This window comes from Medicago sativa, chromosome 6 (assembly GCF_051527215.1).
Source record: "Medicago sativa cultivar Bolivia chromosome 6, Bolivia_mono, whole genome shotgun sequence".
Taxonomy (NCBI): domain Eukaryota; kingdom Viridiplantae; phylum Streptophyta; class Magnoliopsida; order Fabales; family Fabaceae; genus Medicago; species Medicago sativa.
Window position 1 is genome coordinate 44,756,827 of NC_140754.1, and position 18,232 is coordinate 44,775,058.

At 32.9% G+C, this 18,232-nt stretch overlaps 2 protein-coding genes across 2 annotated transcripts; both read left to right on the top strand.

The window, feature by feature from the left end:
- The first annotated feature begins 3,943 nt into the window (after window positions 1-3,943).
- On the top strand, window positions 3,944-9,564 carry LOC146915425 (protein SGT1 homolog A-like). The gene is made up of 10 exons (XM_085717821.1): window positions 3,944-4,233; window positions 6,132-6,201; window positions 6,703-6,827; window positions 7,018-7,138; window positions 7,512-7,608; window positions 7,738-7,803; window positions 8,090-8,225; window positions 8,592-8,677; window positions 8,757-8,861; window positions 9,272-9,564. The coding sequence occupies exons 1-10, from the start codon at window positions 4,074-4,076 to the stop codon at window positions 9,377-9,379; spliced, it is 1,074 nt and encodes a 357-aa protein (XP_085573947.1). The 5' UTR covers window positions 3,944-4,073; the 3' UTR covers window positions 9,380-9,564.
- A 1,121-nt stretch (window positions 9,565-10,685) lies between these two features.
- LOC146915426 (cation/H(+) antiporter 4-like) lies at window positions 10,686-14,755 on the top strand. Its single transcript, XM_085717822.1, has 3 exons — window positions 10,686-11,142; window positions 11,512-12,540; window positions 13,310-14,755. The coding sequence occupies exons 1-3, from the start codon at window positions 10,912-10,914 to the stop codon at window positions 14,432-14,434; spliced, it is 2,385 nt and encodes a 794-aa protein (XP_085573948.1). The 5' UTR covers window positions 10,686-10,911; the 3' UTR covers window positions 14,435-14,755.
- The last annotated feature ends 3,477 nt before the right edge of the window (window positions 14,756-18,232 follow it).

Genomic DNA, 18,232 nt, shown 5'->3' on the forward strand with positions numbered 1-18,232 from the left:
TTGGATGTTTTTAGATGACATTTAATGAAAACCGCTCGGATTGGATCAGATTTTGGATTGATTTTTCAAAACTGAACCAAACTGCATACATATATTTTAATACATATTTCCATTTGTTTACGAAAGAAGTTAGGAGGATTGGGGGTGAGGCAGTTGCGGGAATTTAATTTAGCATTGTTGGGTAAATGGTGTTGGAGGCTGTTGGTGGATAGAGGTGGGTTTTGGTATAGGGTGTTAGTGGCGAGATATGGAGAGGAGGCTGGAAGGTTGGAGGTTGGGGGCCGGAGTGTTTCTCATTGGTGGAAGGAGGTAGCAAAGATTAGGGATGGTGTAGGTGAGGTTGACGGGGGCTGGTTTACAACGAGGGTGTCGAAGGTGTTAGGGGATGGATCTAATACTTTATTCTGGTATGATAGGTGGGTAGGAGAGGTTCCTTTATGTAGTAGGTTTGCCCGCTTATTTGATCTGTCAACAAATAAGTTAAGCACGGTGGCGGATATGTTTTCTCTAGGTTGGGAGGTAGGTGGTGAAGCTTGGAGGTGGCGGAGACGTTTGTGGGCGTGGGAGGAAGAGATGCTAGGGGAGTGTAGGCTTTTACTTGATACTGTTTGTGTACAGTCTTCTGTGTCTGACAGGTGGCAGTGGGATCCGGATTCTCACGCTGGTTATACAGTGAAAGGAGCGTATCAGATTCTAACATCAACGGTTTCTTCCAACGGTCCTTTAATTCATGATGAAACGGATGATCTAGTATGGCACAAATCGGTTCCTTTGAAGGTGTCCATGGTTGCTTGGCGATTGCTGAAGGACAGGTTACCTACCAAAATCAATATGCAAAGGCGAGGTTCCCTGCAGGATGCGGCTATCACTTGTGTTGCGGGATGCGGATATGCTGAGATGGCGTCCCATTTGTTTCTGCACTGTGAGGTCTTCAGTTCTTTATGGCAGCATGTCAGGTCTTGGATTGGTGTGGCTGGAGTTGATCCCCAAAATATACGTGACCATTTTTATCAGTTTATTCATGTCTTAGGTCACTCAAGGAAGAGTAGGTCGTTTCTTCAATTGGTTTGGTTGCTTTGCATATGGCTGATTTGGACAGAACGTAATAACAGGTTATTTAATAACATTGAAACACCGGTCATCCAGCTTTTAGAAAAGGCAAAGTATCATTCGTTGTGGTGGCTAAAAGCCCACAATATCACTTTTGTGTATGGTTCCCAAAGATGGTGGTCGGACCCTTTACTTTGTTTGGATATCGACTGACCTTATCTTGTAAAAATTTTGTATGACGTTTTATTTTCCGGGGTGGTTCCTTTGGTACACCTTGTACTAAAGTGTTCTCCCCGCCGTTGTTAATATATCCCATTTTTATTTCTTCAAAAAAAAACATATTTCCATTTTTATAAGTATAGTATATTTATTAAGCTATTATTATTTTTCTTTTTAACTTTTTAATACAATATTTTTTTTTGAACTCTTTTTTGATACTACATATGAGTTTAATTTAATCAATTTTGTATCTATTTCATATGTTTCAAAGATAATCAATCATTTTTATTTCATACTATTAATTTTTTTTATAAATCACATGTTATATTTTGTATCAAACCTATTATTTTATCATATTTTTATAAGATTGTTATTAATAGAAAAAGTTACTATTTGTAATTTGGATATCAAAAAACCAATCCAAATTAAACCGCATTAAATTGGATCGGATCGGTTTTTAAAATTAATCATCCAAACCAAACTGAACTGCATATAATTTTATCTTTGGATCGGGTTAGTTTTTGCCTCAAAACTGATCCAAATCGGACCGCGAACACCCCTAATTGGACCATCAAAATGATTCAACACTTCACCCTTATCAGTTTTGTGTTTGGGAGGCTGTCGATCATCAAAATGACTAAACCATTTTGCCCTTACAGGTCTCGTGCTTAGGATATGTGGACCTCCATATGGAATTTTGCTATACCAACACGTGGAAGGTACAAGACGAGGTACTCACATGATCGGCACATGGGCAAGCTAAGCGCAACAACGAACATCTCTGCATGTTTGATATGACTCTTTGGTGTATATTTGTTATACTCTCTGGTGTATATGGAAGTGGAGAAATGATAAAATGTGAAATGATGTTGAGATCCCTTCCCTTGCGATGATAAAATTGGCGCATGATACGTGTTCGAATAGAAGCATGTGTGTAGCCAAAAGAAAACAACAACAAGCAATGCAAAATGGCTTTGCTTAAGTTCTGAATCAGATCATTGTTGATAGGATTTGTTGGCAAGGACTTGAAGCAGGGGTACTGTAGTACAATGTCGATGCGACAGTCTTTCAGGAGCAAGGGTGATTTGGTATAAAGATGTGTTGGAGGGACGACAAAGGTGACTTCATATCAACAAAGATTTCTTGGTATAGAGGGTGACCATAACCTTGGGAAGCAGATGCATATGGTTTAAAGGAAGCAATCAACGACTTGATAACATGAGTGTCTTTTGAACTTGATTGTAAGCATGTGGTTGACAATATATGGAGTAAATTCATATTTTGGTAAAGCTTCTCTTTGTCATACACGAAACTTTAAAATAAGTTTTATTCAAAGACAATCAAACAATGTTCCGCATATGTTAGCTAGAATGACATTGTCGTGCGCTTGTTTCCAAGTTCATAAGCATATTTCATCTTGTATTATGACCACAATGAAATGAATAAGTTTTTTTTAAACCTTTAAAGTTTTAATTATATATATTGTTACTATCGTTCAGACGAGCACTCTATGTCCGTTTTTTAAGCGCTGACGCGTGTAAATTATAAACATTTTTTTTTATTATGAAATTTCGATTTTGACTAAAATTATATGTATAGATTGTTACTTTTTAAATAGTAACAAACTATGTTTATCTTTTACGAATAATATTTGACATATAATAAAAAAGTTTTTTTTTTCAATAACACCAATAATATAACATTTTTAAAAGCAAATTTGTTCAGACTTCAGAGGTATTACTCAAATAATGAAAAATCCAGCCCAAAAAATCATGTATTCCCTTTAAATATTGTTGTAGATATCTATCTATACTACATATAAAGCGTATACATGATTTTGGATTGACTTTTCATTTTCAATTATACTTCAAACAATTTTTCCTCTAAAATTGCTATAATAATAGTGTTTTTGAAAGAAAAAAAATTATATTAGGGTAACTTGTTAACTTCCAATGAAAAAAATAAGAATTTATATTAGGAGTAATTTGTTCACTTTCAATTATACTCTTAAATAAACTTGTCTACAAAATTGTTATATTATTGGTGTAATTGAAAAAAATAAGAATTTATATTATTATTCAAAAAAAGAATTTATACTATATTTGTTATATTGTTGATTATGCTTCTTCCGTTTCATTTCTTCCGTCTCATATCAGATGACCTAGTTAACAATGTACATTGTTGATCTAACATATAAAGATAAATAATAACATATAAGATGTTGTTGGATTTGTCTCGATGAATATTTTCAAAATATTAAATTTTTATATTTTTTAAAGATAAAAAATATGCATTGATATGTGTGACAAAATCAACTGTATCACTTAATATGAGACGAAGAAAATATATTAGTAGAGAAATATAGTCAAAGTATGAAAAATAGTTCTTTGACCTAAAAAAACATAGTTTGTTGTCATTTAAAAATCATAAATATCTATATTTTTAATTTTAATCAAAATCAAAATAATTAAAACTACCTCTAAATAAAACAAAATTAAAACAAATCTTTTTATTGTTTGTTTTCAAAACAAATATTTTTGTTACAAAAAAAAAACATATTTTTGTTAAGATCTAAACGAGATTTCCTCGAAAAATAAAGATATTTACTTAACAATTTCCTAAACTTTATTTTTTAATTTTTTTTATATATACTTTAGAAGACTTGTGTAAGTCCACTCTTCCCCTTCATTCCTTCATCTCTCTCTCTCTCTCTCTCTCTCTCTCTCTCAATCATCAATCAACCCTTTCGTTTCCCTCTCTCTCACTCACTTTCTCTCTCTAGATTCTCTCTCTCTCTCTCTACGATGGCTTCCGATCTTGAAGTGAAAGCAAAAGAAGCCTTTGTTGAAGATCACTTTGAGTTGGCTGTTGAACTTCTCTCTCAAGCCATTACTCTTGACCCTCTTAAACCTGAATTCTACGCTGATCGTGCTCAAGCCCATATCAAACTCAACCACTTCACTGGTGAGTCAGTTTCTTTCTTACCCTTTTCTTTTGTTGTAAAGTTTCTGTTTTTCTTTGACCCTTTTGTTTGTTTTTTTATCAATAACCGCAAAAATTGGCAAAAACTGCAACTTTGTTCAATTGGGTATTTCATTGATGTATTATAATCTATTGTGTAAAGTTTCTGTTTTTCTATGACCTTTTGATTTTTTTATGTCCCTTTTGTTTGTTTCTGTATTGATTCTTGAAAAAGTTTGTGTTTTTTGAATACCCTTTTGTTTGTTTTGTATGAACAACCAAGTTTTTGACGAAAACTTAAACTCTGTTCTACGAAGCCCAGACACTCCTTGGGTTAGGGTTAGACGTGTCACGACACCGATACTTATAATTACACTGAATTATGTGATTTTCTCAAATTATTAGCGGTGTCGGCGTGTCAGTGTTGTGTCTAGTGTCTGTGTCTGTATCCATGTTTCACAGATTATAATCTATTGTGTTTCTTGAAAAAGATTGTTTTTTTTTTTTTTGAATACCCTTTTGTTTGTTTTGTATGAACAATCATGTATTTGACAAAAAAATTAAAGTTTGTTCAATTGGGTCATGTATTGATTGAAGAATTTGTGTTTTTTGAATACCCTTTTGTTTGTTTTGTATGAATAACCATGTTTTTGACGAAAACTTAAACTCTATTCAATAGGGTATGTATTGTTTCTTTCTTTGTTTGTTTTGTATGAATAACAAAGTCTATCATTATGGTTTAATCATGATGAATTGTTTTTTTTGTTTTGTCCAAAGTTTTTGCATTTTTCTTAAAAAAAAAAGTTGGCGTTATCCTATGAAGAACAGACACTCCTTGGATTAGGTGTCCCGGTGTCGGGCACGCGTCGTGTCTGACACCAACACATATGATTACACTGAATTATGTGATTTTCTCAAATTATTAGCAGTGTCAACGTGTCCGTGTCGTGTTCCGTGTCTATATGTGTTAACCCTCCGGTTTCTAGGGAAGGGGCTTTGAAATTCAGAGTTTAGCCGGAGGCAAGTAAAGTCTCGCTAAGAATTGTTCCCACAAGCGGAAACTATTCAGGGATTTTGATATACTTGCACTTTTATTGAACCCTTTTGGTGGAATTTCAAGTACAAGTCTTCCTCAAATATTGAGTTGTTTGCGTCTTGTGGTACCTATTTTGTATATATAACATTCCCTTTCAAGTGAGACCTATTTTACCTTTATTGAAATTTACTCTAAATAGTGTGTACAAAATCTGTTAACTATAAATAGTCTTGTACATTTATAGTAAGAGTTTTTTTTAATGCAGGATTATGTATAAGAAATGAAAGCTATCATAAATAAGTTTAATATAAGTCTGTTTTGCTTATGGATGAATGTTGATGTGGAAAACCTGAGATTCTTTCCAATAATGGAAGGAATTGTTGATGTATTTAACCTTTAATGATTAAAACTTGCAATTTAATGATGTGATAAAGAAAAAAAGTAGTCTTGTTAATTGTAGATTGAAGAAAATAGCGGTTTGTTCAATAGCATATACTGGAACAATAACTATTTGTTCAAATTTCGTTATGCAAATTCTCTTGTTCAAAGTGTACTTGTGATTTGATAAACACGCAATTATTAGTATAAGGTTTGTAGGATTTTGAAAACTGATCACATGAGATAAACAACATTACAAAGTTAAAGTAGAGTTATGATAAAAGAACTATATGTTTGTTGAATCCTGTTGTTCACTATACTTATTTATTATTCATTTGTGTTGGTTTGGAGCGTGATTCCTCATTCATTCACGTTGTTTCTGTTATTGCAAATGTTTTGGAATGTAACTATCCTGTGTACTTTTGATTTTTACGTGATTTTAATGATTTACTAATTTTGGCAACCAAATTTCTTGACTTTTGTTCAGATGCTATTGCTGATGCAAACAAAGCAATTGAGTTGAATCCTTCTCTATCAAAGGCATATTTGCGCAAAGGGTAAATACGTCACCACCTTGTCTTTCCCTTTCTTATTCCTAAGTATTCTGTAATTGTTGCTGCACGCATTGAATTATTTTTAATAGAATAATATCCTGAAATGTTGTTATTGCTACGTGTTATCGAAAGCTTATCTGTTCCAGAATGTGGGTCTGTGAGGCTGGTTCTGTCTAGTCAGTTCCTGAAATGTTGTTATTGCTACGTGTTAATTTTGAATGTGATTTCTGAGTTGTACATGACATTATTATGCATTTTCAATTTAAGTTCAGTAAATGCGTTCTGAGATGGCATATAACTTTTGCTTATTGCAAACTAATTTAAATTGATTTCGGCATGTTGTTATACTATCTGAAAATTAGATGGTACAAGGTTATTTGTGGATCAAGTGCATCATGTCTTATAATTTTGTATGATAGAACTGTTGATATTCTTTCATCCTGTTTTCCCATGATGTAGTTACCAAATTTCTTAATTTGTTTTTCCAATTTTTTTTTTTGGCAGCAATGCGTGCATGAAGCTTGAGGAATATCAGACTGCTAAGACTGCTTTAGAGACGGGTGCCTCATTGGCTGCAGACAAATCAAGATTTGTTAAGTTGATCGAAGAATGTGACAAACGCATTGCAGGTGAACTTTATTCCTTTTGTTGAAAACACTTTTTATTATTTACTTTTTTGGTGTACTCGTCGTGCTTTAGATTTTGTTTGAGTTATATGTGACTGATGATTGTATCTTGACCGTTGAAAGGGAAAATGTGGATAATTCACTTTTGGCTAGGAAACTAACTTGAGCTTGGTGGATATATTGTGTTAAACAGAAGAATCTGATACCGTACCTACACAGGAAAAGTCCACAACACAGGATCCAACTTCAAAAGATGTTCAGCCAGAAGATCTTTCAGAGGAGCCGATAGTGGTGGTTGCTAAGCCTAAATATAGGTTAGTACAGCTTTTTTATTGTTTGTTTGGACTGTGGAGGGTGCTAATGTTTAGGTATCGTTAAGTGTAAAAAATGAACTCTTTTCAAGCATAAGGGTAAAGTGGCAAAGGTAAAACTCCAAACCACTTGGTCAATGATGTTGACGCTTGTGCCAATGTCATGTACTAACTATTCCAAAAGTTCAAATCATTATTCGAAATCTCATTAAAAGGTTTATGCATTTTACAATTATCCCTCAGCATTTTTACGCTTATACGATTTGTTAATTTAGTATCTAATTGGGGAAAAGTTTGGTTCCATTATTCCGTATGATACTTTTGTACTATTTGTACATTGACAAAATTCCTACTGATCTGTGGAAAAAAATTGCAGGCATGAATTTTACCAGAAACCTGAAGAAGTGGTTGTAACCATATTTGCAAAGGGGGTCTCGAAGGAAAGCATTACTGTTGACTTTGGTGAACAAATTGTATGGTTTACATTATAAATAATATCTAGTCGTTTTATTCTTATTTTCTATTTACACTTTAACTTGGTTTAACAAGTTGGATATAACATTCTAAGCTTGCTCCCTAAACTTTTTGATTTTCTGTTGTAGCTAAGTGTCAACATTGATGTCCCTGGAGAAGATGCGTATGTTTTTCAAAATCGCTTGTTTGGAAAGGTATGAATGGGAGCTTTCATATATGTGTAATAAGCTTGGATCACGTGGAAAAAGTGTAGTTTACAACTGGATAGGCTTATACTAAAAAAATTGTGTATGGTTATAATGCTGATACGACAGATAGTTCTTTTAATTTTGGTTATACTGATCTCTTATTTTATTTATTTATTTTGTCCTGTTTCAATCCTTTTTATTGGAAATTCAAAATTAAAACCCTTACGTTTTACTTTAGCATTGTCTTATTTTTCTGTATAATATGTTAACCTGTGGTTATATCTTCAAACAGATCATACCTTCCAGATGCCGGTATGAAGTCTTGTCCACCAAAATTGAAATTCGTCTTGCTAAAGCTGAATCTATTCACTGGAGGTCCCTAGAATTCAACAAAGAGACCACAATTGCACCTAAGGCTATTGCTGCAGGTAACTTCAGATTTATCTACAGTTTTCACTGCAGCTTTATGTTTTGGTGATTTCTGAAAAATTGTTTCCTTCGTTAAAATCACAGATACCAAATATAGCACATACAATGCAAATCAATTTTTAGCATACGTGATGGTACTGAGTAATAGTACTAGCAAAACCTTTTTAATACATGTGATGTTTTATAATAACAAAAACCACAATACTAGCAAACTTCTGTACGCAAAGTTTTGTCACGAGTGATGGTTTTTTGGATTATTGGACCAAATTATTAGCGTGATTGAAATTATGGCCACCCCTTAATGTTCATCATTATTTACATTTTACATTCTATGATTAAAATTAACCCTAACATGGATTTTGCAGTTACTGCCACTCAAAGACCCACTTACCCGTCCTCAAAACCAAAAAGAACAGATTGGGATAAGCTTGAGGCTCAAGTTAAGAAAGAGGTCTGTCTTCTGCCTGCAAAAAAGTTTCAGTTCTTTGTATTTCAGTGCTCTTCTTTCGTCTAAACATTTGTCATTTCAGGAGAAAGATGAAAACCTTGATGGCGATGCTGCCCTGAACAAATTTTTCCGTGAAATTTATCAAGATGCTGATGAGGATACAAGAAGAGCCATGAAAAAGTCATTTGTAAGTTTTTTTTTCTTCACTTTCTTATATTTGATCTTGGCTATATGGTATGATCCAATATTTTTGTTTGTTGAGTCTCTATCAGTGTGTAAACTACAGGGACTAAATGAACATAATCTAAATATTTTAAGGACTAAAATAAAAATGGGTATGGTATAAGGACAAAATCAACACAAGCATAAAAATTTAACAAAACAGAAATATTATATAGACCACTTTGTAACAAAAACTTTCAAGGATCAAAACTTTGGTCTGAGTGGAATTGGACTCGGATCCCTTGAAGTCAGATTTTTTATTAATTTTTTTACTAGTCAGGTTCTTCGACAAATATTAGTCATTGGCTAAATTGGTTGATACCTAGCATCAATGTCACAGTTACCGAAAACCATGTCGTTTTATTATGTTTGCAGGTGGAGTCGAATGGAACAGTGCTGTCTACAAACTGGAAGGAAGTGGGAACAAAGAAGGTGGAAGGAAGTCCTCCAGATGGCATGGAGTTGAAGAAATGGGAATATTAATATCTTTTCTGAATCAATCAATGTTATGTCTACATTGTGTTTTGGGATTATACTTTTGGTTACATAACTGGCCAACTATAGATATTATTCAACTTCTCTGTTTTTGTTGAATTTTCATAACATGTGTCTACATTGCTTGTTCAGTTTTATCTTTTTTGGTGAATACAATGCACATTCTGGTTTAATTCTATTTGAAGTTTCTATTATTCAATTTAACTGAAGTGTTTGTCTTGTGTTATAACCATGAATTAATTAAATGATCCTTTCAACAACCAAGATTATTTCTAATTTCTTTCTCCAAAATGATTCTGGTTTTATATGTCACTTGGTTGACATGCAATTTTACACATACATTGACACAATTTTACACAGTTTTAGCTATATTTATATCGAGGGTTAAATATGTTTTGGTTCCTATAAATATGCCAACTTTTTGTTTTAGTCCCTTTAAAATTTTTCTTTGACTTTTAGGACCCAAAATTTTTAGATGGGACTATAATGAAAAGTTGGTATTTTTATAGGCATATTTAATCCTTAAAGCAATGATATGCATATATGCATATCATTGCTTTAAGGATTAAATATGCCTTAAAAATTTGGAAGGATAATAAAAATATCAAGTATATTTAAAAGCATTATAAATCACAAAATGCATTAACCTTAAAAATTTGGAAGGATGATAATATACACAAGAATACAATATTAATTTAGAGTTATTATATATAATTAACTAATTTTTTAAGAAAAGTCAAGACACCATAAGTTGTTTTATTTTTTCTTTTTCAATAAATCGCCAGTTGTGAGATTGGTGTGAAAAACTGTGTAAAAATCTGGTCAAAAAATAATAGAAAAGTGTTTGTGTTTTAAAAAATAATATAAAAGGGGTTTGACGAATTTATATTCTCTACAAAATCTAAAATCAATCACATAATTTTTTTTATCAACGGTTAAGATTACACACAATAGAAAATTACGCCAAAAAAAGTTGACAGCCACTTTGAACCATTGTTTTAAATATAGTAAATAGAACCATATAGAAAACCTAAAAAAACTAGATAGAAATTAATTACAGAAAAAAAAAGAAGAAAACAGAAACAAATTGCAATATAGTTTTTGAATTTGTGTTGCTAACAAATTTATTTATTTGTGATGTGTTGTGTTTGATCATTGAAATCATGCATACTTATTTTTTCCATCAAAAAATCATTTGTTTAGTTTACCTCTATTTATCTATATTTAGCACTTTGCAAAATAAAATATACAGCAAAATCCACAACACAATTTCATATATTATTAGAAAGGAAACTTTATGCAGCAAAATAGAGTTACATATTAGTTGTCTATGACTACTATTTGCTGGAGATTAACATGTCTAACGAAAAAACAAAACAAAATGTTCTATCACAAATTACTTGCATTTTGAACATTCTTTGCAATGATGAATTTTCCTTTCCTTTTGCTTCTTTCTCTTGTCAATTAAGAGAAGATCATTAATAAAAGAACACAATCAACATATATAGTTTTGATAAAGCATGTCTTTTGAACAAGATGAGACACCTACTTTCTTTTATAAAACATGCATAAACCTGCCGCCTCGGGTAGATTCGCAGGAACCGTCGCGTGAACCGACGGATTCTGGCCCGATTTTAGTAAATTCTTTGCCGGTGTTGCAGGCGCAAATGTGTATAATCTTCTTTGGAACTTTTTTGTTTAAATGTACATTCCGTCGTTTTGGAATCCCCAGGTTTACTTCTATGAGCATTGTAAGTCCAATTATGTTCCTATATTGCCATTGTTGTTATTGTTTGTTTGTGTGTTTATTTGTTGATATATATGTTATAGCATGTTACATTTTTGTTCTTCGTTGTTACTATTCGTAATGGCTAATATGCAGCACTGACAATTAATATTGAAGATATGATTGGTGTCCGATATGTGTCTGTTGTAGGAACTGACACATCAGGTTGAAGGTGTGTCTGGTGTTTAACATGTGTCAGTATCTGATACCAACACATATAATCCAATAACTTCTGTTTCGTAGTATTATTACTAGCGTTTATATTTGTCTGTGTTTGGTGTATGTGTTAGCTCTTCATAGATCACTAATATATGTTAGTCGTTGTTTTATGTAGGTTGGCCTAATCATAGCTGCTACCTTCAATGAAACTTGGGCTAAATTGATGAATATGGTGTTCTTCTTTGATTCACAAGAAAGTCTAGGGTTACTTTCTATATTTGGTTACATGCTCTTCCTATTCTACATTGGTGTCAAAACAGATATGAGTGTAGTTCACAAAACTAGAAGTGGTACCACCATCATAGGCTGTAGTGCTATAGTGGTTCCTTTTCTATGTGGCATTGGTGTTCTAATGTTCTACTCACAAAGATTCGTACACCCCGACCGAACGAAGATATTTACAATTCTCATTGGATTGTTCTGTCTGACTCCTTTCCCTGTCATTTCGTCAACATTAAGTGATCTCAAGATCTTGAATTCCGAATTGGGTCGAATCGGCCAATCAGCATCATTAGTCAGTGAAATTTTCAGTGTATTCTTAGCATCGTTAATGACATTTACTAAATTATACGCGGAGCGTGGTTTAGCGAATGCTTTGCTTTGCATTGCAGCCGCTGTCTTCTTTATACTCTTGGTTATATTCATCATTCGACCAGCGATGTTTTGGATTATAAAAGAGACGCCGGAAGGTTCTCATGTGAATGATAACTATGTTTATAGTGTACTCGTATTTGCTTTGTTATCATCCTATGCTTCATATAAATTTGGATTCTATGGTCTCTTTGGACCTTTTGTGTTGGGTTTGGCTATTCCAGAAGGACCTCCATTAGGCACAGCTATTATCAAAAAAATTGATACTTTTGTTAATGAGATTTTGATGCCATTGTTTGTGACTACATCTGTTATGAGGGTGGATTTCAAAGACATCTTGAATTGGAGAAATGAAAGTGATGGAAGTGTTGATGATTTTATGGTGCAAACTTTGGTTCTTATTGGAGTGGTTTTTGTTACCAAATTTATTGCTTGCATGATACTACCTTTACGCAGTAAGATGCCATTGAATGATGCTGTGTCTCTAGCTTTGATTATGAGTTCTAAAGGCATTGTGGAGATTTCTGCTTTCTCTGTGGTTAGGGATTCCAATGTAAGCATTTTATCATATCATCTTAGTCTTAATTCAATTCATAATTAAGATAAAATTTATGATAAAAATTCATTTTTTCATATATGCAAAAAAGTACGTGCATTTGGTCTAAATTTCGACTAGATACAAGTAGCTTTTTGCTTATATAAAAACATGTAGTACTATTGGCACGATCCTCATGAGAAATTGAGAAGTGAGATGAAAATCGAGAAAAATGATTAGAGTAAACGATAAAATTTATAGAATGTAAAGTTTTTCGATAAATGGCTTCTAGAGTGGGGAAGTCTCTTGTACAATCTATTGTGAACCAATGTTTAAGTATCGCCGTGATTTGTGTTGCTTACCCTAATTAGAATATCATAGTCTTACTCATCCTCATGACTGAAAGGATGACTCAATCAGTTTCGATTTGTCAAAAAACAAGGAAAACAAATATAAATTCTTCAAAACTTATCTGGTATTTCTTTTCTCATGTTTTTGTCAAATCAATACTGATGTACTTTTAGTGAGTACAATTTATCAGACTAGGGTTAATCTGCTTAGTTCATGCCTGGAGAATGCTCTCAAGGTTTGTATTTATAGCTGTAGTTGGGCCCGTTTATCCGCTAACTTAGGCATTAAGCTAGCTGGGCCGAGATAAGCATCAGGGGCTTCTAGTTGTTTCTAGAAGGTTTCATAGGCGGTGCCTACGTAGGGGGACGCCTATGGTCTCCTTGGTCCCTATGAAGGGTGTCGTATGCTTATATATGCTTTAATTATGTGAATGCAGGAGGTACCAGATAACATCTTTGCTTTATTGATGATGTCCATCATAGTAAACTTTACATTGATTCCAATGTTATTGGGTTATATCTATGATCCAGCAAAGAAATACACAGGTTACACAAAGAGAAACATAGCAGATCTCAAAAGTAACTCAGAACTTCGAGTTTTAGCATGTATTCATAGAACAGACAACATTCCAGCAACAATAAATCTTCTAGAAGCAACATATCCAACAAAAGACGAACCACTATTCACTTACGCACTTCAACTCATTGAACTAATAGGAAGAGCTTCACCAATCTTCATTTGTCACCAACTTCAAAAAAAGAAGAAATTAAATTCAAGCATATCAATGGCTGGGAAGCTTATAGAATCATTTCAAAGTTTCGAAAGAGAGTTCAATGATTGTTTAGTTGTCAACACATACACGGCGGTATCACCGGCAGAAATGATGTATGATGATATTTGTACATTAGCACTTGACAAGTTTACATCACTTATCATCCTTCCTTTTCATCGGAAATGGTCCAGCGATGGTAACTCGATCGAGTTAGAAGACGAGTCGCTAAGGGACTTGAATTATAGGGTTATGGAAAGAGCTCCATGTTCTGTTGGTGTTTTAATTGAAAGAGCACAAATGACACATATTTTCTCACCAGAAACACCTTATAACGTATGTTTGTTGTTTATAGGTGGGAAAGATGATAGAGAAGCACTTTTTTTCACAAAGAGAATGACTAAGAATCCACATGTTAAACTAACTATTGTTAGGTTCTTGTCTTTTGATGTTGATGAGTCAAAGGATTATTGGGAGGGTTTACTTGAAAATGAATTGTTGAGTGAAATTAAGACAAATAATAAAGTTGGTGATGTAAGTGTTAAATATGTTGAGGAAACTGTGAAAGATGGACCTGAAACAGCATTGATTATTAGGTCTTTGGTGACAGAATTTGATTTGATAGTTGTTGGGAGACAAGCTGGGATTGAAACTCCTCAAACTTGTGGATTGTTGCAATGGAGTGAGTATCCTGAACTTGGTGTTTTAGGAGATTTGTTGGCTTCAACTGATGCTGCTGATAAAGCTTCTGTTTTTGTTATACAACAACAAAAAACAGCTATGGATGTTTAAAATTTGGGTTTGTTTGGTGCATGGTTGCAATCCTCATCTCACAGACTAGTTTGATTAATTCGACCTAATAGTCACAATTATTTGAGCCGCGGCGTGAAGTATTGTGAGTGCAATATGATTGTGATTGAAGTTGTATCAACCACATTTGACCATGATTCTATGCAATATCAAGGATTACGACACAGAAATCAACAGGATGTACAAAAAATGTATGTTTTTAATCACAGGGTGTACAAAAAATGTTATAGAAGAATGTACATATAATAGAAAAATAGGGTGATAATTTATCTTTTATTTTAGGAATTCAATTAAATTGTTTTCGTTGATGATAGTTTCATTGAACAAAGTTTTTTTTTTCTCAATATATGTAAACTTTTATCGGACAAAGTTTTTTTTTTTTTTTTTTTTTTACAATTTTTTATCTGACACTACTGAAATTTGTCATGCCTTCACTTCCGGTTTACTTTCTTTTCTTTTCCAAGGCTCCCTCAGAATCTATTTTTAAAAGTTTTTTTTTTTTGGAGGCTTCCGGTTTACAACATCCCTTCTCTATTGTGATTATTCCTCGTCGTTGTCCAGTTGTTACAAGAGACCTTGAACTTATATAACAAGCGCTAACACAACAAGCATTGACAACAAACATATCTGATGATGAGAAGGATTGAGATTATTGAGTTGTTTCTTCTTCTTCTTCTTCTTCTTCTTCTTCTTCTTCTTCTTCTTCTTCTTCTTCTTCTTCTTCTTCTTCTTCTTCTTCTTCTTCTTCTTCTTCTTCTTCTTCTTCGTCAGATAAGACATAAAAGGGACGTCGACATCATTACAACAACAACAACAACAACAACATCGCCTTATCCCACTAAGTGGGGTCGGCTAAAATAATTAACAGGTCCTCCCGGTAGGACCTGTTAATTATTTTAGCCGACCCCACTTAGTGGGATAAGGCGTTGTTGTTGTTGTTGTTGTTGTTGTAATGATGTCGACGTCCCTTTTATGTCTTATCTGACGAAGAAGAAGAAGAAGAAGAAGAAGAAGAAGAAGAAACAACTCAATAATCTCAATCCTACAACACTTGATCCAAGGGTAAATTCAAGGGTGGTTGAGCAATACATTTTTCTTCTAGGGCCCTTTTTCTTACTTTTCCTTACTTTTTCTTTTTTCCTTGTTTTTTTTTTAGGGTTTTGGTCTACCCCCCTTATATTTTTTTAATATTATATTATGAGTAGGTGGTATATGATGGGGTATCTGTTTTTCAGAATCACCTTGATGTCTCACCTGTCTTTAACTTTAAAAAAAAAGTATTTATCGCTAGAAATTTGAATGAATAATTTCATTTAATTTAAATTTAAATCATATACAATTAATCATAATCATAGTATTTATGAACAAAACAAAAATATTTGGCACATAAAACTACAAGAAGTTAGAGAAGGAAATTTTTTGTTGGACATACTTAACAAAATTTACATATGAGTATCACAGGTTGCGCATGTGAGTCTAGCAAAGTCTTTCGTCAGGTGCAAATAAAAAAACGAGGGCGTGTAGCAATATCGATATATATGGATTTGAAGATTCCAAGGGGTGCAGTTGCACACCCTCAACTCTACCTGGCTCCCCTTGTTAAATCCACAACCAACTTAGCCAAATTATTATTTCCACCCATAATTTTTTGAGGGGGGTACTTCCACCCATACTAGTAAATCTTTATTTTTATTTATATAAACTAGACTCTAACCCGTGCGATGCACACATTTTTTTAGAGTTTTATATATAGGTATCAAATTGCCTATATTATTAGAAATCATTCATTAATTAATCGGTTCTAAGAAACAATCTACTATCCTTTAATGTAATACAATAGTGTTTTCAAAATCTGAATCGATTCATTAATTGACTATATTGAGAAGTATAAAATTTTGACAACCATCAACGTATTTTTATTAGAGATACGGGAAAAAAGTAGTACTGCAAGGTATTCTCAACAATTTAACCATAAACAATTCTAAAATATAAGATTGAACATACCTTCTCATCAACTATTATCATAAGATTAGAACATACCTTCTCATTAACCATTATCATATTCATGCATTGTGTTTCTAATGGCTTAGTTTTGTTTGGTAGAGACCAAAAATGAACGATGAAAACCTGCAGTTTCAGAAATACTCTCCCACTGGTTAAAGAAGCAATTGGAGGCAAGATCGATGCCATTTTTGCAATAATTATCAAATAAATGAATTCATAGTGAACGGATTCATAGTGGGGTGGTTACAACATATTTGCTAATTAGAGTTTTGCTCATGGTTGCATAGTGGGGTGGTTACTACATATTTGCTAATTAGAGTTTTGCCTTGTAGAATAATTAATGAATGGAGGTTGGGCGGTTGCATAAGTGGGCGGTGCCTACATATCTTAAATATAAAAAATGTTTGTGGCTTAGTTGTATGAAGTGTGTAGAGCAAGCATATGTTACCCGATTCGATTCCTTGTAGAACTTTTTCTTCTTTTCATAAAAATTAATTAGATCCATAAAAAAAGGCGAGATTAGGGTTAATAAAGATGTTAGATAGTGTTGCAAGTAACCCAAATTAGACTTAGCCATAATCCCGCCTTTTTTTATTTCCTTAAAAAATCTTTATGAAAAAAGTACTTGCCAGGAGTTGAATACTTGCCAGGAGTTGAATACTTGCTAGGATGTTAGATAGTGTTGCAAGTAACCTCAATTAGACTTAGCCATAATCCCGCCTTTTTTTATTTCCTTAAAAAATCTTTATGAAAAAAGTACTTGCCAGGAGTTGAATGAAAAAAAGTACTTGCCAGGAGTTTATTTCCTTAAAAAATCTTTATGAAAAAAGTACTTGCCAGGAGTTGAATGAAAAAAAGTACTTGCCAGGAGTTGAATACTTGCCAGGAGTTGAACCATGAATCAGGAGTTGAACCATGAACCAAGGTGTAGATGGTCACCTTATACAATTTTTGCCACTAAGACATATAATATCTTTACTGGATAATTTTGCTTTCAAATAGTTATTACACCTTATTTGATAACTTCTATAACCGCCCCCCACTTCTTATCCCACACTTTCAACCTCCCCTAAACTTCCATTTTCAATCCTTTCACTTACGCGTATATTTTTTCCTTCTTAAATATTGGTCAAACAATTATTTCATTTAATTGAAATTAAATACTTATTTTGGTGTGTTGATTGTTGTTAGAACTTTGGTTGCACGAGTTAAATGACTTATATTGGAATACATATTCAAAGTGACCAGAAGATCCGTCATTATTTTTAGACTCATTCTCTTCTCTCCAAATTCTTTATGAATTGATCATTTGTTTCTCGTTTTCCTTTATTGTTTCTTTCTATGCATGTAGAATTGTTTCTTTTAATCAAATATGAAGGCAATTAAGGAACACAACCGGATGACATTGTTTGGTAAAAAAAATAAAGTTAATGGCTTAAATTGTTATATTTTTGCAACTTTTTTATTGCTTTTTGCAATGGTTTGATAACATATCAGTACTGAATGTAATTCTAAAAACAATGATATAGCCAATTTAATACTTATACATGAAATTCTATGAAACATGTGCATCGCACGAGTTAGAGTCTAGTTAAATAATAATAATAATAGCTATCACTTTTAAAAGTTCAATAAATAGAATATATAAACATAGATTATAATAATTTGAAAGTGCATTCGATAAAGAGAATAGATAAACATAGATTATAATAATTTAATTAAAATGAAACATTGGGATGTTTTGTTTGAAGAAGGCAAAGTGGAATTTATTAAAAT